The sequence below is a fragment of the Netta rufina genome, assembly GCF_964035555.1.
Source record: "Netta rufina genome assembly, chromosome: 24".
In the NCBI taxonomy this organism is placed as follows: Eukaryota; Metazoa; Chordata; class Aves; order Anseriformes; family Anatidae; genus Netta; species Netta rufina.
This window is the reverse complement of record NC_140148.1, coordinates 1,585,201-1,612,801: the sequence shown is the minus strand read 5'-3', so window position 1 is coordinate 1,612,801 and position 27,601 is coordinate 1,585,201. Positions and strand designations below refer to the sequence as shown.

Sequence of the window (27,601 nt, the reverse complement as noted above, 5' to 3'; positions counted from 1 at the left end):
AGTGATGTATCTGTGCTACCCGAAGAGCCAGAAACACAACAAAGCTGTGCTAAGAAGTGACAAACACGCAGCTAGGACTTCAGAGGCCTTCGCAGCAGAGCCACCTGGCACTTCCTTGTAAAACTCTCCTTGCCATCAGCATCTTCCCTTTAAGCTGCTACCTGAGCTTTGATGCCAGTGATGCTAGGAGCAGCGAGAGGGCATAAGCATCATGACCCTGAGAAAGAGCAAGACTGCCAGCTGCAGGGGGTATCTCAGAGGACTCCATCGCAGCGATGCAACTGCTTGTCCCTCCAGCAGATCAGTAGCTTCACCCCCCTGTAGCTACTAGATCCACGACTAGATTGGCTCCCCGAGTTATTTCTTGGCTAAAACCAGATGAAAACGTCCAACTGCAGCTTCCATTCTCAGCAGTAGAAGGAAGAGCTGTAGGATCGGGGCCGCGAGGCCCTTTAAATGCCACGATGCCAAGACAGGACCCAAGTTGGTTACGTCCCTGCCCCTGCTTTGTGCTGCTGCCAGCTCCCGTGACCAGCCCGCTCTAAGGCTGGCGACCAGAGGCCTCGCCACAGCGAGCGCCTGTCTCTGGAGGGCCCTCCCAGGAGGAAATGTGGTTTTCACAGTGGCTGCTCGTCCGTGGGATCTATTTGGAGACACGACCCCGCCCTCCCAAGGGCTTGATGGATGACCAGCCAGGAGGATAAAAGGCTTTCCTCCTAAAGAAGCCCAGCTAAATATAAACCCTTGCTGGCTTTAATGTGTCTTGAGCACTAACTGAAACCATCTGCAATGGTAAATCTGCTCTCCCAGACCCAACCATTGTCTCACAGACCCCAGAAGCTCCGAAAGCCTGCAAGAAGGCAGGCGGACAACGAGGGGAGCAGGACAGAGATGCAGCCTGGGCCGTGATGCCACAGAGGCTCTGGGCTGCTCCTGTGGGAGCCAGCTGTGATGCAGGGCACTCCCAAGGCTGTTCACATTCATGCTCGGAGTGAGGGGCTGGTTCAGCCTGAACATCAGGTGGGGGAATGCAAAAGCAGCCCAGCACCTCTTGCCTTTCTCCCCTTGTCTCTGCAGAGGCTGTTCCCTCGGGAAGCAGGGCAGAATCTACGCCGGGGTGGTGGAGTTGAAGCCTCTTGGCAAAAGGATGTGGAGGGGCTCCAGCATCAACCCTTCCACAGCTCAGCTCAGCAGCAAGGGGTTCCCTACAAGTCAGGGCCGACCTAGTGACTCCGTTCGAGGAAATCTGCAGAGGAATCTGGGGGTAATCAGCATTTCTTAGCCCCGAGGTGTTAGTGCAATACGAAGTTTGGTTTAGCCAAAAGCAGCTGGGAGAAACCTGTCTCATTCTACCAGCAGCATGTGGTGATCCCGTTGTGGGATGAGTCTTCTCACTGCAGGGATGTGGGAAGGACCTGAGGATGGCCAGTTAGGTAAAAACCCTCCGAGGGCTTCAGCGGGACCAGTCTGCAGTGCAGGGCAGCTCCGATCACCTCTTGCTGCTGTCTGGGAAACAGTTCTGCCCTGTCACAGTGTTATTCAATCCACAGAGCGCCAAGCAAGCTCATTAGCAGCTCATATAAATACAAATGGAAAGCAAAGGGAGACCTCAAAGCTGCTCTAAAGAAAGAGAAGCTCCCTTTTTGGTGCAGCTCAGTGGAGCTGGGACAACCATCAGCCTCAGGGACGGACCGGGGCCCCTCTCTAAAGCCGTGGATCTCTGCACGTCTAGGAACCAAACCAAATTCTGCCGCACAAATCACCCGAGGATTTGGGCCAGCTGGGAAATCACGAGGCCCACGGGGCACGCATCCACCTGCCCAGCAAGAAGCCCAGACAGCCCCTTGCCTTCCTCCAAGGCGGCCACAGCCCCACGCTCCCCCTGCCTCCCTCGCCCCGAAGCGGCTCTCGCAGCCTCGTGCAGGGCGAGCTGCGGTCTGCGCTGTGCCAGGGCTCCCTGCCAGCCTTCGCCAGTGGCTCCTACGCCTCCGAGCCCAGTTTAGAAGCCTCGTTTTACTGCTTCCCAAACACAGCGGGTTCGGCTCGGTGCACCTTCTCCGGTTTACTCTGCGGAGGATGCGGGCTCGAAATAGAAAAAGGAAGGGACACCTAAAAATAAAACGTAATTACAGAGGGAAAGGGTGTTTGGAGTTCAGAGCTCTCGGTCCTGCTGGTAAGCAGCAGCTGAGGCTCCAGGCTCTCTGTTCCTATAAAGATGGGCAGATTTTAACCTCTCAGGAAAGTCCTGGATACCAGTAGCTGCCTTGAGCCCCAAAAGCCCAAGCGTGCCTGCAGAGGAGCCCATGGCAGGCAGAGATAGCAGCAACCCCTGCTGGAGCTCTGTGGGGTGCCCGTATGAGCCAAGCACACCCTGTCCTGTCCTTCTGAGCAAGCAGAGAGCTCCCTTCATCCCTTTGGGACACCTCCAGTGAGTCCTGCAGCACACAGCTCTTGGCATGGACGAGACCATGCAAAGCTGAAGTAGGGACAACAGCCTTAGCAAGGTTTCTCTCTGCTGTTCTTGGGATGCTGGTACCTGCCTCAGTCCCTCAGATGACAGTCTGGGGGGTATGAAGACTTTCTGCCAGTTTCTGGGAACATGAAAGCCAGCAATGGGCTGACTCTGAGGCAGCTGGAGTCCTCTGCTCAGTGCCTGGCTTTACCCAAGCCTGCTGAGAATCCAAGGCAATGAAAGACATTTTTCTGTTCATCTCTATTCACACAGCTAGGGAACGAGGAGCTCAGTGCCCAGCTGACTGCTCGATGCACAGAGAGGGTCTGCTGAGCCCCTGGTCCCTCTAAAAACCTGCAGGATCAAGGAGTTCAGCCTCTCTGGGGCAGAACAGAGCAAGGAGGGGAGAAGCAGCCTGTGCCTGCCAGCGAAACGACTCACTGAAGGGATTTCCCAGTGGGTGCCCAGATCCACAGTTCAAACAAATGTGGTTCCATTGACCTGAAGAGGAACTGGGAGTTTGATCCCATCTGTGAATGTTGCCTATAGATCTAGCGTGTGTTTATGCCAGGACCACGTTTGGCCCTGAAAGCTTGGATGCAAAGATGGAAAAGCAGCACGGGAGCTCTTGCTCCTAAGGATCACGTGCAGGTGCAGGGCAACAAGAAAATTTCATCATTTGTCCTGTTTGCTACTACCACATTGTAATTTAGATGTTCTCCTTATCTAATTGTCCTCTGAGGTGGCGCAAACACGACCCAAAATTTAATGAAAGGCTTTCTCAGCATTTAATCCCAAACAGGACCACCTCAGTTTTACAGGTGATGAACTCTAGGGAGGGCACAAGTGTCTTTCTCAGTGGATGGCCACAAAAAAAAGTCTTCAAGCCCTTTGCCTGCACTGACTGCAAATTCGCAGTCTTCCAACTGAAACAAATCCAGCTTGGGATGGAGCACAAGAGCAACACAGCAATTCCTCTTATCAGTTCTTGATAACGAGTATCGTAAGCTACCACGGGGCAGCTAATGACCTAAGCCATCAGGTTTGAAGCTGGTCTGGCTGAGAGCATCCCCGCTAGCATCATCTCCCCCCTCCTAGCCCGCCTGGGGAGTGACTCAGAAAGAGCAGCATCACCTGCTGAATCATCAGCAAAACTTCCTGCACAAGCCGGCTCCATGGGGAGAACTCCCATGCCGAAAATCGACTGACCAAGCCAAACACGGCTTTGCTTATGGGAGCAAACACAGGGCTGTTGGCCAAGGGACGGGGCCTGCCCTGGGTGTCTCTGCTCTGTAACATCCCTGATGGATGCAGTTCTTGGTCGCTGGGGTTTCCCAACTTAAAATGGGCCCGACTGCGATTAGCACGTGCACAGGAATAGCGTGGAAAGACCCCGAGGAATTCAGGGAATGAGCTCCATGCTGGCTTCTGCAGAAATACGTCCCGGAGACAGGAGAAGTGACTTGCCTGAGGTTGCACAGCCAGCTGCAGGCTAAGCGAGGAAGAGCAACCACCTCCCCGCGGCCTGCGCTCACTCCTGCAGACATCCCAGCCTCCGGCTGAATTCTGCCACGCTGGGCAGCCGGGGTGCACCCCTGCTCCCGCTGCAACCCCTCGCTGCTTTCCCAGCGGGAACAAGACGGGACAGGCAGCGCTTCCCCCTGCCACATCCTTCCCTTTGCCTGAGGAGGCTCGGTTATCTCGGCTCCTCAGCCTGCTAGTCTCCGTCTGTCCGTCTGGGCAGGACAGAAGCTCTGCCTGTTGTCTGCGTCTGTCTGGCAGCCTTGGCTCTCCCTCGCTCCATTGACTGCTCCCAGCACCGTCTCTGTCTGCCCGTCTCCCAGCTCAGGAGAGCAAAGCCTGGCTCCCCGCTGCCGTGCCTCTGGCATTCTGGCAGCATCCCTCCCGTGCGTGGGAGGAGGTGCTGGAGTAAGGGAAGAGCTCAGGGTTTAACACGACACCGAGCGGATGCTGCAGCGCCCTTACCAGCCACGGGAGGTGGAGAACCCGGCCCAGGAGCAGGGGCAGGCTGGAGAATTGGGCGCTTGTGCAGTTGTGACCACAGCACGGGACACACAGGTGGATTTGCAAAATCAGGCAGGGATGTTGTCTCCAGTGCCACCCTCTCCCTCAGAATTGGGTAAATCTGCACATCTGGGGCAAGTCCAAAAGGGCAGTGAGCTGGACTGTGGGTCTGGATCCAGTGGTGGGATGCGGGTGAAAGCTTGTAGCATCTGGCAGACTTGTTTTGCAGTGATGCGGCTTCACTAGATGCAGAGAACACTACAGAGGCCCTGTGTCCATAGTAAAGGTAATGCCCCACGGATGGCTTTCAGAATAAGATCCCCTCCCCTTTGCCCCACGAGCGCTTTGGAGCAGGAATTTTCCAGCCGGGCTTTCCAACATCGTGCTCCTGCTGGGAGTGGAGCTGGGAGCATGGGAGGAAGTAACTCCCAGAACAGGAAAGGCAGAAAGGAAAAGAAAAGAACGTTGCACTAGGAAAAAGTCCTCTTTGATAGCTACCAACTTCCACAGCCCTCGGTACAATACCGAACATCCTCTAACTCCTGTGGGAGACCGCGTACCATGCAGGGAAACAGAGAAAACGTGGCCAAGGTGAGGTGCAGGATGAGACCCCCAGAGTCCCATCCAGCCCAGCTCTAGGGTCAACACAAAATTCCTTGGGTCTTTTCCTAGTGCTATGACCACAGCGCTGGGACATCTCCCAGGGCTGTAGGAACATAATGAAAGTTCATCGGGCTCGTGTTTTTCTGACAGTCATCCTGCATTTCCCTTCTCTTTCATCCCTTTGGTTGTAGTTCTTTACCTGCTTATGTCCCCTAAACACCTTCCTCCTTCCTTGGGCATCTTCCAAGCGTGCCTATCAGCCCCTCCCCGCCACCTGATTCAGCCTTTTGTCACAAACCAGTCCCTCAAGCTCCTGACCAGTTTACTGCTCTCTTCTCAGCTCTGACAGTGGTCATCTTCCGGCTGGGAGGCGAAAATTTTCCACGGGGTTTGCTGCCCGCAGCCAGAACCAGCTTTTCAACAGCACCCAGCGGTGTGGTCGCAACAAAAAAGCCACCTACTCCTCCAGGGAGAAAAGAAGATGCAGACCCTTTAGAAAATCGGTCAGTTCTTCCCCCCCACACCTCCCCACAGCAGTGCACAGGCACCTTCCCATCCCATTGCTCGCTCAGCTAGTGGCAAAATGAAGTCTGCATCTCTGTTAGGGCACCGAGATGCTAGCAGAAGGGCAATGAAAAAGAAAACCACAGCTTGTCGAGCTGCAACAGATCCTACATTCAGGCCGAGAGTGCTTCTCTGAGGAGGAGAGAAGTTGGGGCATCGTGTTTGCTCAGTTGCAGAGCTCTGGGGCAGCTCTGGCTATTTTCGGGAAAACTGCAAAACCAGAGGAGCTTGACTTGAGCCGAGCAACCTCAGCACCCCTTTCGGTGTCGGAGGCAGAGAGCCTCCTGTTGCTGGTTGCACACATTGCAGTCGGCGCCTTATTAAAGCCCTCCCTCATTAAGTGCAGAGCGGAGCATCGAAGCAAATAAATAAAACCTGCAGCCACCCACTGCCGAGCGGTGCCATAAGAAGTGCGGGGCCGTGGGTGTTGTTGGCAGCCCAAGGGTTAAGCAGGGTTAGTCATGTCCGGGCAGCCTGGGGCAGATGCTCAGCCCTGGGATAGAGCTGGTGGAAGCCCAGTGCCATCTACGGGCCGCATCCTGCCCTGGGTGCTCTCCCTGCTGTTGCTTGTGGTGGTGGGAAGAGAGGTTTGCTCGCAGCCCCTGGCAGCAGAGGCGCTGGGCTGCTGCTCCCAGCTGGCAGACTGGCTTCCAGTTGAGGCAGCTGGGATGATACAGGATCCCCAATGGAACCCCCAGAGCTGTCCCCGATGGTTCTGGGGACACCACACACCCCTGGGCTCCATAGCAAAGGACAAGAAAAACGCTGTCCTAAGAGCTATTAAGGCACGTGATAGCAAAGCCATCTGTCACACTCAGCCATCCGATGGTGCCAAAACTGGGATGAAAACCCAAAACCGTCTCCCAAACACCAAGCAGTGCTCTGACAGTAAGTCCTTACCTCAAGCACGATCCTATACTAGCGTCCTCCAAAGCTGGGAGAAATGCAAACATGCACTGGACACTGCAAAAAAATAGTTACTCCCTCCATGCCCTTCCCGCAAACCAGGTATCACTGCTTGTAAACAACTATTTTTGCCTAGAAAATACACCTAGATTGAGAAATAAAGGTAAAAGTGAGCTCCCAGAAGCTCTGATGGGCTTCCTCGGTGGTTTGGAGGCGCCTTGAGCAGCCTTCCCCTGCCCTGGGCAGGCAGCACCCTCTGCTGCCGTCTCAGAGCAAACCAGTCCTTGCTTTAAAACCTGCACTTTGCTGTTATTTTGCTGGGGATTTCCAGGCAGTTTTTGCGGTTGCTTGGACTCAGCCGTGTGCGCGATGCCTCTTCTCCTAGTAAGGATGATGAATGATCAAATTAAACCAAGAAGGAAATCCATTCACATTTAAAACCCTTTTAATCAACTGCTCGTGATGCTAGAACACAAGGCAGTGTGTGATTGGAGAACTCCTAGGCTTGAAATGCAATCCGCTAATAAATACATCCCTCATCTGGAGGGTGGGAAACGTTTTAGGATGCTTAAACCTGATCTCAGGCAAACTTCTATAGGAAAGAGATTACCCAGAGCCCCAAGGAGCAAGTGGAATTTTTAATGGAAAACTTGAGAAGGTTTACCTGTTGTGGTGATGTGATATTGCAAAATGTTCATAGAACAGCAAACCCTCCCCACTTCCAACCGTAGGGCTCCTTGGAATCACAGATTTCCTACATATGTGTGGTTGAATGAGCCGAATTACCAAAATGCAGAAAAATGAAGAAAGAGGTGTGTAGGACCTGTGTATAACCTCTTCTCAGTGTTAGGTAAAGCTATTACCTGATCAAAGAGCTTATTAGAGGTTAACCAATGTACTCAGATTAAACCCAGCTTCATCTCGTCTTGTTCTCTAACGCCCATGCCTGATTTCACTGATTTCCATGTGATTTCAATGACCAGGCAGCTTGCTACCCCTGCCTGGCACTGCTGTCAATGACTAGACGTGGTCCAGGACAACGGAGGAAACATCCTTCTGTAGCTAAGGCTTGTCCTTGGGAAGTGGACACAGGATCAGATAAGACAGCCTCAGTTTGACCTTTTTCCCCGCAGGAAGGGTGAAATACCAGCCTGCACAATGACCACTGAAAATTTAGCTCCAAAAAGCAGTGAAGCAGAGAGAAAAGCGCTGCCTGTTGGCTGCAAGCCACCGCTCTGAGCGTGGCTGGAAGCAGGGCGCAGTGACATGCAGCAAAGCTGTCCTTGAACCAGCAGCTCCCGAGCGGCGATCCTCTCGAGGCCGTCACCAGTCCTGACACAAAGGCAGTCAGAGGAGGCATCTCGGCCAAAATGAAACTGAGTTTTGTTGTTGTTCCACATCTGAATTCTGTTTTTCTCATACGAGGACTAGCCTGGCCAAGAAAGACTGCTTACAGACTTCTGCCAGTTTCCACTACCAGCACTAAGCAATAAACAGAGCGCCTCAAACAGCACTGATTTTCACACTGGAAGGAGCGCAAACTGGTCTGCACGGAAAACTCCCTCGTGGGATGGAAAGCAAACAAGGATCCTGATCCAGGCTCATCAGGAACACGCTGGAGTTGCCAACAAACATGGTTCACTGACATCCTGTTTCCCTCCAGCTGCTCCAAGGGGTCAAACTGCATCTCCAGAAGTGGGAGAAGCTTGCAGGAGGCTTCCTGTTTCCACTTCTCTGCCCAAGAAACCCTCCTCAGGTCAGGGAGGCGAAAGGATGTGCGGACAGATGAAGATGTCCCAGGCATGTATTAACTGGGGGAACCCTGGCAAGAGTCGGTGGCACCTCTATGTCTTCTTTAGCCCTGGCTAGTGTGACATGCACCATGCTGTGTAGCTGCAGTTGTACGGCTGTGCAGTTGTCCCTGGTCAAACCAAGGCTGGGATTGCCTTCATTCCTTCATTTATATTTCAAATGCCTCTGCTGAGATACAGCCCTCCACAAACGAGCCCCTGCTGCGTTGATTTCTCTGCAGAAGACTCAGCAGTTGCCTGAATTAGGTGCTCAACAGCTGAGCCAGGAGAATCCAGGAGTTCTGGAGTGAAATGGGTTTGTGTTTCTCCAGTGTTTAGGCTTGGACTAGCACTGATGGATGTTGCTGGTGCCCTGCTTCAGAAACTGCTACAAGACAGTGGGATTTGTGGCTGCTCCATCACAGTGAGACACTTGAGGCACCCCTGGTGCCTCACGTCAGAGGGCATTGATTCTCCATTTGTACGTGAGATTTGGGGGGAGGTTCCCTTTCTTCCTCTGAGTCATCACAAGCTGCTAAAAGTCAGCCTCACACAACCCATTACCCAGTGCAGCAGTCATCCCTAACCTGATGTTCAGAGGAAGACCTCACTAAGAAGGGATCAAGGACTCAGCACTGACAAATCAGGAGAGCTTTGTGAACAAGCTCAGCACCCGTGCTATGGATACAAACGAAGGACCAGACCTTTCTTCTATTGCAGGAGGGAGATGAGCTCACGGGAAGGGGAGTTGTGCCTGCGGTTTGCCGGTAGCCTGCAGATAACTATCTAAAGTTAGAACTCCGCAGCTGCTGTTTCGTTCCTCAGGTGCCCTTCCCGTACAAAAATGGGATTGAAAGCTGCCTCTGCAGCTGCTTTTCCCTGAGCTGCAGTTCTGCTGGTGTTTATCTCAGGAGAAGCAGTGGAGATCCTCAGATTTTCTCTCACATGAATAGAAAAGGTCACGTAACCTCTCACTAACAGATTTTGCAGCTTCTGTTACTTCAGTTAAATCCAGCCCAGCAGAGCTGAGACCCACCGATGTCCTTTGCCCTTGGTGTGAAAACCAGGAGCTGCAGCACAGGCACCAACCATCCTTGCAGGGAAGCCTGGGGCTGAGACGTAAAACCACTGAAATTCCTTCCTCAGACCAGCTGAGGGGGAAGAGGAGGTGATAGCATCCAGATCCCTTGCCCTCCCACAAGACCTCTTCCTACTCTTGTTACCGTAGCTGCTATTACAGCAGAGATTTATCTCAGTTGTAAACCTTGGCTCGGACTCCTCGTTAATCTCCACCTAAAATCACGAGCCATGGAAGAGCCCGATGCCCTGTCCCTACCCAGGCACGAGGGGAACTGAACACAAAGAAAATGAAAGTCAGCATCATTTCCCTCTGTTCCAGCAGCTGCCTTTTAACCACCCCCACTGAACTGAGCTGAACCGAGGCAAATTTGCTTTTAAAGACACACAGCCTGGCTGCTCACTGCCTCGTGGGGCCCAGATTGTTCAGCCTTTTCCTGATTAATTTCTACAAATTATTGAACACGTATTTAGCTCCAGAGGCTGTTTTTTTTTTTTTTTTTTTTTTTTTTTTTTTTTTAATTCATGCTAGAAATATATATATACTGATATATATATACACACTAATGAATATATGATGTAGGATTATTGTTATTTGTGGATCTTGTGGGTATTTGTACAAAGGCATGTGGTCAGAGTTGGGGTAGATGATTTTTGAAGGTCCCTTCCAACTGAACTGTTTGGTTCTATTTTATTCTAATTGAATGGTTCATGGAGCGACTGAACAGCACGTCCACTGTCACTCCACGTCCTGATCCTTTGGTAAAGCAGTTACTGAGCACTCAAGGACATGCAGGTGAAAAAATCAGTAGGACAAGAATACAGCCGAATCCCAAACAGAACTGTAGCCAGGAATGGCTTGAGTGCAGTGCTAACAAAATGTGTGGTTTTTATGAAAGAAGCTACAAATTAAGCAGTATTTTACCACTGCTTGGCACGAGTTCATTGTGACTGGGGAGAACGGAGTCAAGCCTTGGCCCTTTCCAGTTTAACAGCTCTCTTCTAATCCAAAATGTTTCTCTGTACAAAATTTGCAAGAGCCTTTGAGATCCATTCGCTTCCGGAGGATGTTTTCTTTCCTTTTGTTTTCTCCCTTTTTGCTATACCTCTGCTGTCATCCCAGACTTGGGGCCGGGTGTTGCACTGCGGTGTGTGGGCAGGAGCCCAGGGGAGGGGGAAAAAGCAGACCTAATTACAGAGGATGCTCTCCAAAATAGAGTTGCTTTTCCCCTCGTCTGTGAGCTGGTGTGAGAGGTAGGTGTTCTAGTTCTTTCCATAGTTTTTGGAACAACAGAAGGGCGGAGTTACTGGCAGATGGACTGTTGGACATGGGTTTAAACTAAGCTCAGAGTTACGCAGCCATCACAATAGAAACAACTGAAGTAATTTTACATATTTAGCTTCCTTTCCTTCCTGCTGTCTCTTTTCCTTTAGCGTTCTTTATAAGAATATCAACCACCTATTCATTCCCCGCAGATCCTCAGCGCGGCCACGACATGACCACATCCTGCCCCAAACAATTACATCAAAAAGGAGAAGCCAGCAGAACTGCCAGTGCTGGGCTGGGGAGAAGGACCGGCAGCCACGTACCGATTCCTGGAGATCTTCTTGGTGAAGAAAAACGAGCCCTGTAAAATTCACTGCTTTGCTTCAAACCCGTTGAAAAACCTTATTGCACCCACATTACAGGAGGCTGGGGGAATAAAACTGGAAGAAGAGGGGTTTTGTGGTCTACCAGCTGCAATGGACTAGAGACTGGAGTGAAAGATGGAGGTTTTGGGATCACGTTAGCGATCTGGTTCGGAATGGTCCCAATAAACACTGCACTGGCACAGCTGAGGGCAGCACAGTGAAGTCCAGGGTCAGGATGAAGCAGCTGGTGGTGAGGGAACAGTGACAGCCATCCCTGCAACTGGTCCTTTTGTCTGCTTTCCACATGGCAAAATGAGAGTTTGTGCAACAGCAAGCCCCCAAGGACTAAGGGGAAGCATGAATGGAACACAGCCTGGCCACACTGCTCATTAACAAAAACTGGAGCTCTGAAGCACAGAGTGAAATGAGTGAATTTAAGTTTCTCATGTAAGGCAGTAGTTTAAAGCCATTCTGAATTCTCATTCTGGGTGTTTTAACTGCAAAAACTTGCCTTGCCCTGGGCAGTTCAACTTGGACAGCTTCCAGGCTGGAACAGCTTTACTTTCCTCATCCTTTGAAGAATTTCAGAAGAAAACTTAATTTATCTATGTCCACGGTGAAAAGCATATTTCCTAGTGGCAGTTTCTGAGAAAATCCTGCCTTCACTCACACCAGGCTGGAGTAGCAGTTAAAAGTGAACGTGACTGCTCCTGAGAAAGCCCAGGACAGGGCTTGTTCTTTGTTAGGGTCACCACCTCTAAAACCTTTATATCCATTGTCCTTCCAGAGCCTGTATTCAAGGACGAGGGCGGAGGGACACTTAAGCTTTGTGTGTCTTAACTATTCTGTTTCCCAAGGCTGGTAGAAGTTTTGGAATAATGTTCAGTTTTAAAGCAGCCCCGAGACTGCTCTGATACACGCCGAGAGGCAGAGAGCCCCGGATGGCTTCAGCAAGGGCAGCCCATAATTGATCACCTGAAAAAGATCCATAATTTATAAGGATATACTTCTTTAAAAAGGCATATAGAAACATTAATGATGATATATGCTGGTGAGGCAGCGATTAGCCTTTTAAAGTCTTAAATCAGCCTAAAGCAGAGAGGAATGGGAAACAGAAACGAGCAGAGGATTGCTGCTGTGGAAGTTCTATGCAAGCCTGTGAAAGCACCTTATTCTGATCTTTGTCAGACACATGCTTCGGTTGGTCTGATCTAGATTTGACCCAGACTAGCAGTTCCTACAAGAATAGTTGGCACGAGAGCTAAGAATTCCTCTTGCTATGAAATCTGCAACTCCACGGAGAAACTTGGGAGTAGTTTGGGGAGAAACTTAAATACAGAAATTGTGCATTAACTAGATCAATAAAGCTCTTCACCTCCACTTCCTGAAGCTGAAATAATCACAAGTTCAGCTGAAGAGCAGATGATATGTCCATGCTGTTTGTCCAAGCCCAGCCTGACATGCAGTAATTGTGTGTAGTGAAGCTTTTTAAGCCTGGAACAGCAGTGCACGATCTAAAGCAGAGCAGCGTGGGTGAAATCGACTGGGAAGCATATGCTTGGGTGATACCTGCCTGCAGCTTGTGCTATCACACCTGTACTTTTAACACGGAGACTAAAATAGAAAGTGGAGTTGTTAACTATACCAGGAAAGCCAGGAACAGCAAAATAAACAGGGAAAAAGCTGCAGACTGCAGGGCCCGTCAGTACAGGATTGCTGGCGTTCATGCAAAGGGGCAGAAGTCATGGAAAGTTCTCTGGGAAACAAACTCACCAGGAAACAATCCCGTTATATAAGTCCACAGACTGGCTACTACCGCACCCATGCAGCTTTCAGAGGGCCATTTCTCATTTACGGACAGCAGAGAATCGTACACCATAAAGATTTTTTTTCAACTTTGGCTCTGCTGACCTACAATTTTTTGCAGAATATGTATTCCCCTCGGATACCAAGTAGTGCATTAGATTACATCCAAAAAAGACACCAGAATGCTGGCCTACGGAAAAAAAAAATGATGAGTTTGATACGAAGCATCAGGACTCAGCATTGGAAGATGTCCCTCTAATTCTTTGGGAGGGAACCTCTCTAATTTGGGGCACATAACCTAAGGTTTTCAAAAAAAAAAAAAAAGCCCATAAAGTCACACCTGCTTCAACTGTTCACCTTTAGTGGCTTGCAAAATCGTACTTGATTTACATGACTTTCAATTCGCAGGCAGTTCTTGTTCCTGGGATACAGAAATGAAATAGTTTGGCTCTCGACTTCTATTTCAGTCTTGCACCGAATTTGCGTTTCTGCTCGAGTTTCTTTGGGTTCATCATATTAAAGCACTCTGTGAGGTTATTAGTGTGCCAAAATTACATACATCAGCTATTTCTGGGTTAGGTCAAGGCTGAATGCAAGCGTTACTTTAAAAAAAAAAAAAAAATGGAACAAGAATGCATCTTCTGGAACATCTGAGAGCGCTGGCTGCTTTTTGGTAGCATCAACGTCTTTAGGTGGGCTTCACGCTGCCATTGCAGTACGTAACATCTGCAAGTTTGCAACTGCTATGAATAAACCGTGGGTGAAACTGTGAGCAGTTGCATGTCCCAGCCTCTGGTTACCCGGAGATGTTTATGGCTATCTGTATGACTCACTGCTCAACGAGTGTTTGCGTTACCAAAGGATGCAGAGGTCTCAGTCAAGCATGAGGCCCCATCGTGTTAAGAATTGTATGTGTACAGGGAGAGAGTCACTGCCCCAGAGAACTCGCAGCATAAACAGAATAAGGGAAACAAGCGTGGAGGGGCTGGCTGTCACACAGCAGAGCAGCGTGGCCAATAAAACACTTACCCTCTTGTCTGTCTGTCCAGAGATCTGCAAACTAAATGACGCTGTATCCCTCTGTATTTGCACAAATAAAAAGGGCAACTGGCATTGTGCAAAACACGATGCTCCCAAACGACGTTTCTTTAATGATCTTAAATGAAGGAAATGGTCTTTAAATTAAGACAGAAATAGGAAGAGCCTTGCGGTGAGCTAACAAACACCACTGCTCAGGGAAGTGTGTGTGGGTTTGATTATCTAGTCGTCAGCCATCTCAAACAGAACATCTCGATTTGTTTGTTTATAAGCTAAGAATGCAGTCCCGAGCTATGATCACCAACACATCAGACTCACTCTTAACAGCACCCGAGCCTCTCTGCAGCTTACCCAGAGTCCAAAGAACTTTTTCTCCTCTTCGTTCCATTGAGTTACGCAGAAAAGCAGACTGTCTGGTGTCAGAAATTGCATCAAAGACTCAAAATGGTTGAGCAATGCACTGAACTTCAGACGCTGTTTATTGAACTTGAAGGACTTCGCTGCCCCATGTCCTGGCATAGCACAAGAAGCAAGGGGAAACGGTCATGGAAGTGGAGAAGAAAAGGCTGAAAATCTAAGGCTATCACTTTCAGGACAAATCCTTCCTTCTTATAAGAACTTCAGGTTGCTATGTGCTATCCCGGTTTTGGATGACATACTTAAGCTGCCAGCATCTGGCACCAACCTCATGGTAGCCTCCTGGGTACAATCAGCTCTCGAGTGAACATACAATACAGGCGACCTCAAAACCATCCAACTCAGAGGCTGCTACAGTCCCAATCCTTAACACACCAGGCGCAAAGACAGGCTCAAAATTAGTCCCTTGCAACAGAAAGTACCAGCTTCACTTAAATGAAGCTGCAGGAGAGCATATACAATAAAATAAAAATGAAAAGGCACAAACATGAGCAGAGAACATGCTTTATTGAGAAGTAGATACAAGAATAGCACATTCTACCACATCATGGGAACAGGGTTTAGCTTCTGCACGAGAATGGCCTTCTTCCCTACTCCACAAGAGATCTACTTTGTTGGATAGTTTTATGAGTATCTGGAGTTAGTTACAATACAAGAGCAAAGGGCATGAAACAGCAAAATTCAGTAATGCCCACAAAGTATACATCATGTACTGATGATCTTTTTTTTTTCTCCTTTTCCTTTTTCTTCTTTTTTTTTCTTCTTTTTTTTTTTCTTTTTTTTCTTTTTTTAAAGGGAGGCAGAGAAAGGCAGACAACCATCAGAAGGGCAATAGAGAACTTTTCCACATAAGGATGGGTCAGTGGTTAACAGGAAACGGCTCCTACCTACCGGTACACTGCAAGTGCTTCACTTCAGTCACCATTCAGTGAGAAAGCACTGGAAGTTCAAAGGAAATTGGCACTACGTGATGCTGCCATCATCTGCTTCACATCTGTGTCCCCCCACTTTTAATCCCATTGGAGCCATATAGCAAACTTGTGGCACAAGGACAGTGGTTATACTTGAAAGCCATTGTACAATAGTTTCTTCCAGTGGTGCTGATGGGACAGAGGAAGTCAAAGCTTTTTTGTTTTACACAGACAAACAAGGATGCACTGTCAGAGAAGCAAACCATCCACGTAGCTTACTGGAGCTGCCGCTGATGCACAGACTGTACACTGTAGGCAATCCAACAACTGACAATATTTGTGTTTCAGAGTTTCTGTGGCTGTTTGGACAAGGCTATCAAATATCTATCTATAGTTAAGATTTTATTTCTTCAGTCTAGAGGAAAAAATCCTCTCCAGTGGGAAGAGACATATGATTTAAGGAAGACCATTCTGGGAAAAAAATATCTCCAGTGAAATATACTGAAAGGGGCTATTTCTGTGTAAAGGAACCCACCAACTCTAAGAGAGAAACCAGGAAAGCAGCAACGTGTAATGAAAGAGGTCTCTCCAACAGATGTGGTACTGTGGTAGCTCCAGGAGGCCGTACCAAGAGCAACTCCATGAAGCAGGTGACTGTGATGTTCTCAGACACTTAGCCTTGACTCCTTTGGGGTTAACATTAACAATCACACCACTCAGTTACAAGATATGTAAGCTTCTGACTGCACAATATTAACTATGTGAAGACCTGCTATATCATATGGAAAACACTGCTGAAAGAGGTGACGTGTTACCTTACTAAAACTATCTGATATACGGAATGGAACAGTCCCTCAGGCAGGACTAGTTAAAATGCTGAAGTCAGTGTAATTGCAGCTTGTTAGAAAACCAGACTTCCCCCAAACAAGCACTATTAGACCTTGTTCAAAAGCCACAGAAGTTATCTCCGTTACGTACAAAGCAAGGAACCTGAAGGAGGAAACAACCAGATTACAGGACACAACACAACCTCATTGGAATAAGAACGCGAGGGTAAGACCAGTGACTGGACAGGTACAGTACCAGATATCAGAACTCCTTGGGCCAGTGCTGCTAGGAGCTTTGTTTGGGTCCTATACAGATCCAATCCTTGCAACCTCATTGAGGCCGAAACATAAAGTTCCTCAGAACTAGCGTCTGTGGTGTGCACAAAAGATCTGGGCCAGAACAGTACCAAGGGGAACTGATCTTTCGGGAGGGTACTGTACCAGCCAATCACAACAGCAACAGATACAACAGAGATCCCTAGGGTATTTCCTACTGCTGGGGTTCACTGGCTTCAGGAGTGACAGGCAGTTAAGTTCCCTTAGGAGGGGTCCATTTCAAACAGCTGGGATCCATTATCTTATTGCTGTTGGATCTTTTTGCCTCTTTGGCTATCCATTCATCAATCAGATCCTAGGGAAGAGAGCAAGAAAGGGCAGGTTAAAAACAAACAGTCCATGCTGGAGAATTATCCACGGTACAGCACCAAACATCAAAGTCCAGAAATCTGAAGATTTGGGGGAGTAGCCCATTCACTAACTGCTGAGCATGACAAAAATAACAACTCTTTCTAGAAGCACTCCCAACCACACTGATAAAGCTACTGGTAGCTACAAAGCAAAGTCTCAGGGAAGGGGAAGGGAATAAGAGACACTGTTGTGTATTCCAGGATGTATAAACCACTTGTCTCATTTCTAATGAGGATGCAAACGTGACACATTCAGGATTCCATGAATTCAGCTCAGTACTGTCTCATACATTTGCCCAGTAAAGGGTTGGCATGATGAGGAGCACGATGGGAATGTTGATCCATTGCTCCCCTAAAAGCTGCTTACAATGAGTAATGTTATTCCATACAGAAAAAAAAAAGTACAGTTGGTGCAGCGTGTTTCTACACTACTAAAGGATAATGCTCCACGCCCATGCTTTATTTTATTAGTTACTGCATTTCAAAATTACACTGCTCCCCCACTAGAATCAAAAGGCTGGGAAACCCAGCACAAAACAAACAAAACGCTGATTCCACTTCATGTGAATGCAACAGCTAAATGTAAAGAAAGGAGCGCAGAAGGAGCCATCAGAAATCTTACCTGTCTTTTTAGGACCAGGTGTTTTCCCTTCCAGTACTTCAGCATCTGAAGTGCCTGCAGTGTACTAACAATGTCGACGGGGTTTACAGCGGTCTCCTGGCTGATTTCTGCAAACCAGTATCAGAGGATGTTAGAATAGAAACAGATTCCACTGCAATGCCCTATAATAGATTTCAACTACGAGTCTTAGGCAATTCCCTTTGAGGTGATACACACAAAATGCCTTGCTAAGGAGCGTTAACATGCAGTGTTATTGCTGCTGCCTGACTTGCACCCTTTGACCATCCTGGTTATCTGCTTGACCAATTGTCTGTGGTCATTTTGCTCTAGAGGACTGATTAATTACAACTAGCTTGAGGAAACACAAGTTATGGATACAAGCCACGCAGAGCTGTAGAGAAACAGCCCAGCTCACCCCAAAACTGAGGAATAATCAGTCAGTGGGGAATAATCAGTTGAAACAGAATGTTGTAATGAATTAGTGATACTGCTTTTAGGATCCAAGTTAGTATGCTGCAACCCTCTCTAAGAAGGCATAGCAGCTTTTTCAGAACAACCTTGATATTGCTATGAAATACAGCATATTCCTAGGGACCGTTTTGAATATAAAAATGCTATTAAAAGAAGTTAAAATAATCTTAGCTTTTATCTAAAATGTTTGAAAGCCACTGGGTTTGTGGCCAACTGGGTAGCCAGTTTTCTTTCTAAAATTAATATTCTAATTAATATTCTAATATTCTAATTCTAATTCTGGAGCTGTATGACGTTCTTTACTGATTCTTTTCCAAAAATGTTTTTTAAAAGAAGAAGCCAGTACACAGTTTCAAAATTTTGCAAGTTGGCTTATTGTTAACGGTGGCAGGACTGGAAAGGAGCCATCCCCAAATACAGGAACATTCCACTCACTGTGCTGCTACACAAACACCTTTATCAATGCATGACCTACCTCACATTTGAGGAAAATGAGGATGCACTGGTATGCTACTGAACCAACCCACAACAAGTTTGTTCAGGTTGAAAACATACCTTTTATAGAGATCTCTTTTCCTTGGAAATTATGCAGGTAACGAAGCAGAACTTCCTTCCAGTAACTACGGTAGCTGATGAGACCCAGATCAGACAGAGGGCGTTCTGGAGAGCCAACTTTTTCTTCTACTTTAGAAAGCAAATAGCCTGTAAAGGAAATAAAAGTTGTTTGTCCTTCCTAAACTACTTTATCCTGTTACCCTCCTCAGCACAAGCAGAGATGGGGTATAATGACAACTGCTCAAAAGTCACCAGACACGTTAGATTTTTGGTGAAGCTGTCATACTGGACAGAATGTTCCCAGAATTTTTCTCTTTATACTTACTGAAGTCAATGAGCATTTTGCCGTAACCTTGCCTCATGTACTGAGGCATTGTCAGGATACAAGAAACATTGTAGTTGAGAAAAGAATTCTTCTCCTAGAACCAAGAACACAGAGAATAGGTTAACAGATCTAGATCTGCACCTACAATTGGGTATATCAGAATCCCAACAGATGGAACAAGCCTGTGCAACTGATACAATACAGGAGAAAGGATCAATGGGAGGAAAACCTCCCTAAAAACAAGTAACGTGATTATCCTTCAGCTACCAGCCTAGCTTAGCATCTTACTTTATTAGCCATTGGGTGTTTGGTGCAGAATTTTAAGCTTGGGATGGCAGCCACAGAGCTGTACCTGAGAAGGAGCCAGTAACGCTCTCAGTTATTGACACTTGGGATTAAACAAAGAGATTGCCTATTTTTTTAGGCAGGCAATGTGACTGAGCAAACAGGGCACAGAATAGAGTCCAGAAAATTGCCTTGGACACTCTAAGCTTAGCCAGTGACTTTCTTGGGGGATCTGTTTAAGGTACTTGAACTTCTCAGCTTCTCCATCTAAGAATTTTTATTTCTCCAAGTACTTTGTAAGAAAAAAACCATGGTGACTAATACTTTTTTTAGATGTGTTTTTCCTCTACATCTTTTTAGATTTTGTTTAAACATTACTTTTGCCTACATTTAAGACACCACTATGCTTACAGGTGACAATAGTTTATCTGAGCTGATTTGGTTTTTTACTAGTAATGCCAAAAGATGCTACAGCAAAGCACCTTCAGTCCCTGCAGAGAACAGTAGGAACAACTCACATGGAGCAGGTTTGAAACTTTATCTTCTCCTGGAAGCAACAAATCCTGAGACCTCAAAAACTTGGAGAAGAGATGCAGTACCGATAACTTGTGTCCTAAACCTCATGCTAGTGATAATAATCTAGGATAATAAGTACACATAAAGATTTTTTCCAAACTAACCTTGGAGAAATATCCTATCAGGTGACAGCCAGTGTTGTCAGCTTCTGTCATGACATAGAACAGGAAGGGTTCAACATCATAATACAGTGTTTTATGGTCCAAGAAAAGTTTTGCCAGCAGACACAGGTTTTGACAGTAGATCTAGAAGCAAAAGGAGAGTAGGATACACCTGTTTATTATGGCAGAACATGCCGAGCGTGGAGAAAAACAGACATACAAGGGAAATGAGAAGAAAGTTCTGAATCATCTGAGAAATAACAGTCTAATCGAGCAGCTGGGCTGGGAAACAATTCCATTTATGATGAAACTTGGTAAGCCTAGCTTCTGGAGGGTGGGAATTTGTTTGTGATATTAATCTCTGAATGTTCAAAACATCACATCCTCAGTGAAGGGGAGCAAAGGTTGCATCTCTGCTTGCTTGTACTGTGTTGTATTTATTCCAGCCTTCAAGGTCATCGGCGGTAAATACAAAAGACTCCTCCCAACTTCCAGCAATGCAAAAGTTAGCTTTTTTTTTTTTTTTTTCCCCTCTGAAGCCTTCAAGACTGAACACAGCTAGAAACAGGGCACAAGTGCAGGGCTTCTACCTAGAATCTGTAACCACTGGTTCAGCGCAGGTTCTGCCTTTCAACTGAGGGTTAAGGAGGCCACCCCCAGTAAACAGCTCTGAGGAATAACCACAAAGAGCATGCAGACAAAATCACTGCCAGAATTGCAAAACTGGACAGATCCGACTGTAGCAGCCTTTCTTCCATTAGAGAGAAAGGGCCATTTGTATCCTGTTTCTCTACAGGAAAAGCATGGCACATTTGAAAGATGGACTCCACAATCAAGAATGGCTTATTATTGCAATTAGTTACCTTGTTCTTTTTCCCATCAACTTCAAAAACTGAAATGGAGCCTTTGCGGTAGATTTCATCACCCGGTGGATGTTTCCAAACACATTTTGCCTATGACAAAGTAAACAAAATCAGGGTGACACTACTATTTTAAGGACAGAACAGGTTACAACAGCTACTGGATATACCAGGAAACACACAGACTTTTTAGCTATGATTAAAAAAAGAATAATTCCAGGTCCCTTTTCTGTTCTGTAATCTACTAAATGGGACAGAAATCAAGCCTGCATCTAGAAAAAGCAGCCTTTCCTCCAAAATGACACAGAATCTTCTCACCCCCTGAAGTGAAGAACTGAACTAACAAGAGTAATGATGTTTAAAAATGCTCACAGCTGATTTAAAGCTCAGGAATCACATCTACCCCAAACCTTACCATGTGTCTGCGCAGTATTGTCTGGCTCTTCATGTATTTGAGACAGAATTCACACATGTAGAGACGGCCCAGGCGGGCGTACTCCTCTGGGTAGGGAGAATGATACCACGTGTCCAGTTCGTAACGGCCAAAAGCAATTGTTTTAATCATATTGCTGCCTTCTGTGATCTGGCCCTGGAGCCGCAACTTTTCCTATGAATAAAACAAATGGATGGCTATTAAAAAAAAAGAAAGATTTAAAATGATATTGAGAGAAAGGGGCCCTGTTTATTTCCCTCAGGGAGATCCTTCACTTCAAGTCTTCTAAATTTAAGCAAACTCTGTCTGAGCCCTCTCCATGGGCAGTACTTACTGAACCTTCCTTTCATCAGAAAACACCTTTTCTCAGAACTTAGCAGCATGCTAACACTGGGATCCTACTCTTTCTATTACCAAAGCAACGTAACCTGCATGCCACTTCATACTTCTTCCATCATCTGCAGGGAGAGGGATACAGCCTAATGCCCTGCCTTAAGATATCCCAAATGCAGTTGCTACCAGTAAGCATTAAAATATGTCTTAGTTCATTTCTGGAGATGGAAGGTAGCTTTGAAAAGCACCTACAGAAACAATGTAAGTTGAACTCCATTTCAACGCCATTGGCTCATATCAATAGGGCTTTTGTCTTTTGTTTTTAATCACTTTTTAGCTATTGTTTCAGCAGGTGAAGCTATCTGCTCTCTCACTGAAAAGAAACACCTCTTAAATAAGACTTACTAATTATTGCTCTTACAAGGCACCGTAGCATTTGTCTGAAGATTTTCAGCTCCAGCTGTTCTTTCAGCAAACCCTCTGAATGACTTCACTTCAGCGTTAGCCCTAGCCTAACTTTGCTGGGCTGCAAAAGTTCTTATAAGAAAAGCACCTACCTGCACAAGTACCACAAACCCCAGAAAACATTCGCATTTCTGAACAAATACATTTGCTATGAGACATATTATGACTTAGGACTCTCACCAGGTCCTCAGATGCCCGTGCTTGTGCTCTTCGGAAAAGCTCAAGGTCATATTCACTAGTCAGGTTTTCAAGTAGAGGTTCCCTAGTATTGCCATAGGTTTGTCTGTGCTCCTGGAACAACAAAACAATAAGAGTTTTTGCCACCGTATTGCAACTCAGCTGTTGAATCTTGCAGCTTTTCCAGCTGAGGATGTTGCAGGATGACTGCAAAAGCCAAACTCCCACTTAGTGGTCTCATTCCAGGCAGGAAGGATCAAAGAATAAAACTGCTGCTTTTACCATGTATTTTTCTTTTTGCTCCTTGCTTAATCCTGAGTTCCTCTTCTTCCTGAGCTCAGCTACTTTCTCTTTGTACCGAAGCTGTCTCTCGGTTGGTGCCTGAAATAAAACAAAACAAAAGAGGTTGAAAGCTTCTTTAGGCTTCATCCACTTCAAACATTTTCCTGCACCTTCTCACCCTAAAGAACCTCTGCCCTGGCTTCTATTTGACCGCATTTGTTGTCTCTGAACCAAACCTGCACACATGAGAAAGCACTTCAAGTACAACACAAGAATGTAAACCAGTAAATTTTATTTCCTTCTGTGGCCTGCATTTGCCAACGCACCTCAGTCCCACAAGACAGGGCGCATTCCTTATGCACTGCTTAATCATGTGGAAAGCTCAAAGCTGACTCATGAAATCATTTTGACTCAAGCTCAAGTCTCGTGAACTGAGAAACGTAATTCCCTTTGGTTATATCCTCTTTGATTTAGTCAGAGGAAAATGGTAGTTTACAGTTCTGCAGAAATTCTCTTGTCATACACATCAAAGCACTCAGAAAAGATCATCCTGAGAACATTTCCAGCCTCCTTTGTAATATTACTGGCCGATGCCATTTCTCGGCTCTCACTAGCTGTTCCAGTCCCTCATTGAAGGGATAAAATAAATTTCCCTCGCTGAAACGAATTGGAGATGGCAAATGGGAGTGTCAGGACTCAGCACAATAGCTTATCCGACAAGTGAAGAAGGGAGATCAAGTTAAAGTCTTTGTCACTGGAAACCACAAGCTGAGGTTTTTCCAGTTTGATCTAAGCAGCCTTACCTGGTGTCTGGTGGCATGCCTGTTGTTGTCATCCTGCCGATGGGCCAGCATCCTCTCCTCAATCTGTTTATCTCGGCTCTGTGCTCGCACCTGGAAATCAAAACTCATCTGTCAATACTGCAGCAAACGACTATCCAAGCTTCCATCTTTTCTATTTCTCTGGTTTCCATTTCTCCACTTCCAAGTCTTGACATTTTGTTCCATAAAAGCATAAGGAAGATAAAACAGAAGACTCGGTTACCTTGCACTCATCTGCTGAGAGATTATGATACAGTGGGCATCCTGATATGGAGAAGTGTCGCTCGTGTTTTCCAGTTAGGTGGCCTGCAAAGAATCAGAAATAAAAGCTTTTACCACATGACCGTAAAGAGGTTTAAAAAGTATCACAGATGGCCAGATAATGCATACAAGCTTCTCGGGGAGATACTCAGTTTATTACCGGTGTGGTAGGAGGAAAACATTTCATGGTTCATTGCACAAGCTTTAAGAACAAAGAAAGAAAATCCTTTTCACACTAACTGCATTTCATGCAAGCACCCAGATCTATTAAACGACTGCATTCATTTGTTTATGAAAACCTGCTTTTGTCAGAGACCAGAACCCTGCCTGCAAAACTCTGCATTTTCTTTCCTCCCACACCTGTGCTCACACTCCTGACTTGCTCTTTATCCCATCATCTCCCAAACATTCCCATCGAGACAACACCTCCAGGAAGAATATACCTGCTGATATGCTCCACATCCCTTCTCTATACCCACTTCTCAGTAATGTTGCTGATCCTAACTAAGTGCATATTGTAAAATCGTATAACTCAACTGAGGGGGACTTTGAATATCACCGCAGGAAAGCAAAAATCAACAAATTAATCCTGGAGCTGAAATTACCTAAAGAGTTACAACCAGGAGTGGGACATTTCATGTTGAAATTGTAGCTTTCATGGAAGCGGCGGCGCTTAGGGCGGTGAGACAGGTCACTTCCAGAATCCTTCATGGACATGTCCTTGGCAATGCTCTCATCATGGGATACATTTGGACTGGAGATATCAATATCAGACTCTGAGGAAGGGGCATTCCCGGTGGGGGTACGAGGTGGAGACTCATCGTGATCCGCTGCATTTTTAGTGTCTGAATAAGGATCAAGATGTTACAAATTGGTCTGAAAGAAAGCTTTCAAAAAAATACGTAAAGCAACTCTGGACAGCTGTCTCAAAGCCTCTACCCTCAGGATATTACACTGTGCCCACAGAGAACGGAGTCACGTACTCTTTCCAACAGCATTCTGCAAACTCTCGACACCTCACTGCACCCTACGTACCTCTGTCAGAGAAGTCAACCACTTGCTCAGTTTCTGATCCAGATGAACGAGTCTGCCGGAGCGGGTATTTCTTTGGAGTCACAGGAGTGGGCTGCTGCTGGCTGCGAGTTACCCTCCTCGTAGAATAGACAGGCTCTTCTGCTCCAAATGACGGTGGATTACGAACCGGGCTGGAATCTAATTTCATGGAAATACCATAATTACATCTACAATAACCACTGTAATTCAGTGAATTGCCTCACACGTGCTCTGAGGTCTGTAATACTAACATCTGACAGCTGGGTGTCAACACAGACTCGTATCCTACTACTGTGTGTTAGCAAAAAGATAGGTCTCTGTTGGCTCTGTTCTTCTGAGCGTACAACTCAGACACTTGTACAAACACTGAGGAATCTGGAATTAGATCCACTTTCTCTGGATGCAATTACTTAATTAGCTAGTAATTACAAAATGACTCCCATTTGCAAAGCTAATAACAGTTAGCTTAGATAAGAACTATCAGCATTTAAACAACCCTTGAGAACATCAAAGCTGCTTTTGGTGCGGAGCTATATTTGGGACCCCATTTATGGTTTTGTAAACCTATACTGCTCAGCCTGTAAAACTGAATATTTGGAATGAAAATATTGCTTTCATACCCTAGCAATATCACAAACATCCCATATGCTAAAACACCTTTCCTCTTGTTTTTAAAGCCTAGCCACCGGATGACTGCACACATCTATTTCTTACCTGCAAGAAAATCTGTCACAAACCAGATTATTTGACAAAGTGTATACACAAAGCAACGGAACAAACTTATCTAAGGTCATTTCCTCCCCTTATGCCTCCATATGGCAGCTTATTTATTAACCGACAGGAAATGGCTCCACTAAAACTAAAATTGAGGAGATGGACACATTCAATGCTTCCTCGTACACTCTGGATGCCACAGTAGAAGCGTAAAAAATAATGATCAATACATTAATTACAGTTTATTGCAAAGTAGCATCAGCAAGTCACGAGAATGCATCTATCTCCCTTGCTGTACAGACAACCCCCCCCACAAAACACAACAAAACAAAACTAACACTTAACCTTAAGCACAAATCCATCGAGCTTTTCTATGGTAACAATTTGACTAATTAGCTGGAAAGTAATTACAGTTCTCAGCCAAATTAGGCAGAGCTGGCAGCAGAATGAAGGGGCTTGATTCCCACCTCCTTTAAGCAGACAGCTTGACTTTTTGAAGAGGATAGGATTTGATTTCTCCCACCAGTGGGAGCGCTACATCAGGTACAAAATCCAAGCGTTTAAGCTACAAAGCTCAGGAAGGTGGCACACACCAAGCCTCCCGCCACTTCTGTGTTTAAGGCAACGAATCATTCACCTTGAGAGCTTTGGCTGAGCCTGGCCGAGGAGCGGGTTACGCGGGCGGAGCGCCGCGACGTGCCATCGCTTTCCGAGCTGTCTGTGTGCTCCGGGTCGGTGGAGAAATCCGAGTCTTCCGTCCCGTCGGAGCTACTGCCTGCGTTCCTCTACAACACCACAGAGCCAGCCGTTAGCACAAAGGCACTGAAATCTCTACGCTGTATTTATGCTACGAGGACGCACAGAAATAAGACACAGCTCGATGCTGAATAGGTGAAGTCACCGACCCCGGGGGTGTTCAAGGTTGGACGTGGCGCTTGGGGACATGGTTCAGGGGGTGACATTGGTGGTGAGGGATGGTTGGACGAGGTGATGGTGGGGGCCTTCTCCAACCTTAATGATTTTGTGATTTTATGAGGTATTTAAACTAATATACGCCAAGTGTTTTCCTCCAGAGGCAGTATTTTTGTGTCACACATGCACTGACAGGCAACGCCTGATGCAATAGCATGTTGCTGAAAACAGATGAACTGAGAACCACCAAAACAACACACGACTTTATTTAAAGCAAAAAATAAATGGAATTTGAAGGGCGGACAGGACGCGTTGTTGCCTCACGCTGCCAAGCCAACAGCGCTCCCACAGCAGCTGCTGCCCAAAGCAACCGAGGACGAAGCCCAACGGCAGCAGGTGCTGGAATAAACAGCGCTGGGCTCCCCGGGGACAGCAGGAGGGGTCGGGGAAGGCAGCGGGGGACAGGAAAGGCGGCGCCGGGCACACGGCGGCGCCCGCCTCGCCTCAGGGCCCCGGGCGGGCCGCAGCCTCCCCTCAGCCCAGCCGCGGCGCGAGCGCGGCCCCCGCGCCGCTTTGTTTTGCGCCCAGCCGAGCCTCGCCGGCCCCGGCCAATCAGAACGCGCGCGGGAGGGAGCCGAAGGGAGAGCTGGCCAATGGGGATTCAGAGAGGGAAAAGGCGGGGCGGAGGGGTATGATTGACGCGGGTCGGCAGCCAATCGGTTCGAGGCTCGCTGCCACAAACATCCAGCCGGGGGGGCGGAGTGGGATGGGGGAAGGGATGAACAAGGCACGCGCGGGGAGGTGACCGTTGGGGGCGTAGATGGGCAGCCGTGAAGACCAATCAGCGGCCAGCCCGGCAAGACAGCCCAACCAATAGGCGGCCAGCTCTCCAACCGCCTGCCCAATGGGAAAAGCCAGGAGGCGGACCGCGCTACAGGCGGGGGGGAGGGAATCGGTAACCGTTGGGGGCGATGAGTGACGGCTACAGCGACCAATCAGCGCCCGGCGGGCCCCTGCGGCAGCCATTCAGGGAGCGAGGGGGGCGGGCGCTGGGGGGTGAAGGCCGCTATTTTCCCCCCGGTTTTGTGCCCGTGAGAAGCAGCTGAAGGGGGGCAGGGAGCTGGGGGTTGCCGCAGCCCGGGCCGGTCGCTTGGCCGCCGGTCGCCTCCCCGGTCCCCCGGCCGCGCTCACCTTCCTGCGCGGCATCCTCGGCGGGGGCGGGGGCAGCGAGGTTGCTTGGTCCCCGGCGCCCCCAGGCCGTGAAGCGGCGTTCGCCGCCGTGTTAGCGCCGGCGGGCTCCGTGGTGACAGCCGCGTCTCCCGTCCTCCGGCACGGCTGCTCCGGCGGCGCCAGCCCGCTCCCGCCGCCAGCCCCTGTTCCCTGCTCGGTCCCTCACGCTTCCGCCGGGACACGGTCCACACCCCCCCGTCACGTGACCCCGAGCCAGCCTCACGCCAGCGGGCGCCGCCATCTTAGCTGCGGGCAGGCGTCCCGGCGGCGCCGTTGGGGGTGAAGCCACCGGCGGCCATTTTGGTTCCGGGCGCTGCAGCGGCGGACATGTTGAGTGCGGGCACGAAGCCGGCGGGCTGCCCAGAGGGGAGCGGAGCGGCTCTTTTCCCTG

At 47.9% G+C, this 27,601-nt stretch overlaps 1 protein-coding gene across 1 annotated transcript; it reads right to left on the bottom strand.

The window, feature by feature from the left end:
* Positions 1 to 14,846: 14,846 nt before the first annotated feature.
* KAT7 (lysine acetyltransferase 7) lies at positions 14,847 to 27,370 on the bottom strand. The gene is made up of 15 exons (XM_084301051.1): positions 27,172 to 27,370; positions 25,706 to 25,853; positions 24,337 to 24,513; positions 23,907 to 24,146; positions 23,264 to 23,346; positions 23,023 to 23,112; positions 22,220 to 22,318; positions 21,941 to 22,051; positions 20,945 to 21,136; positions 20,533 to 20,622; positions 19,673 to 19,813; positions 18,708 to 18,801; positions 18,383 to 18,529; positions 17,357 to 17,463; positions 14,847 to 16,679 (listed from the first exon to the last, which is right to left on the bottom strand). The coding sequence occupies exons 1-15, from the start codon at positions 27,184 to 27,186 to the stop codon at positions 16,578 to 16,580; spliced, it is 1,836 nt and encodes a 611-aa protein (XP_084157177.1). The 5' UTR covers positions 27,187 to 27,370; the 3' UTR covers positions 14,847 to 16,577.
* Between the last annotated feature and the right edge of the window lie 231 nt (positions 27,371 to 27,601).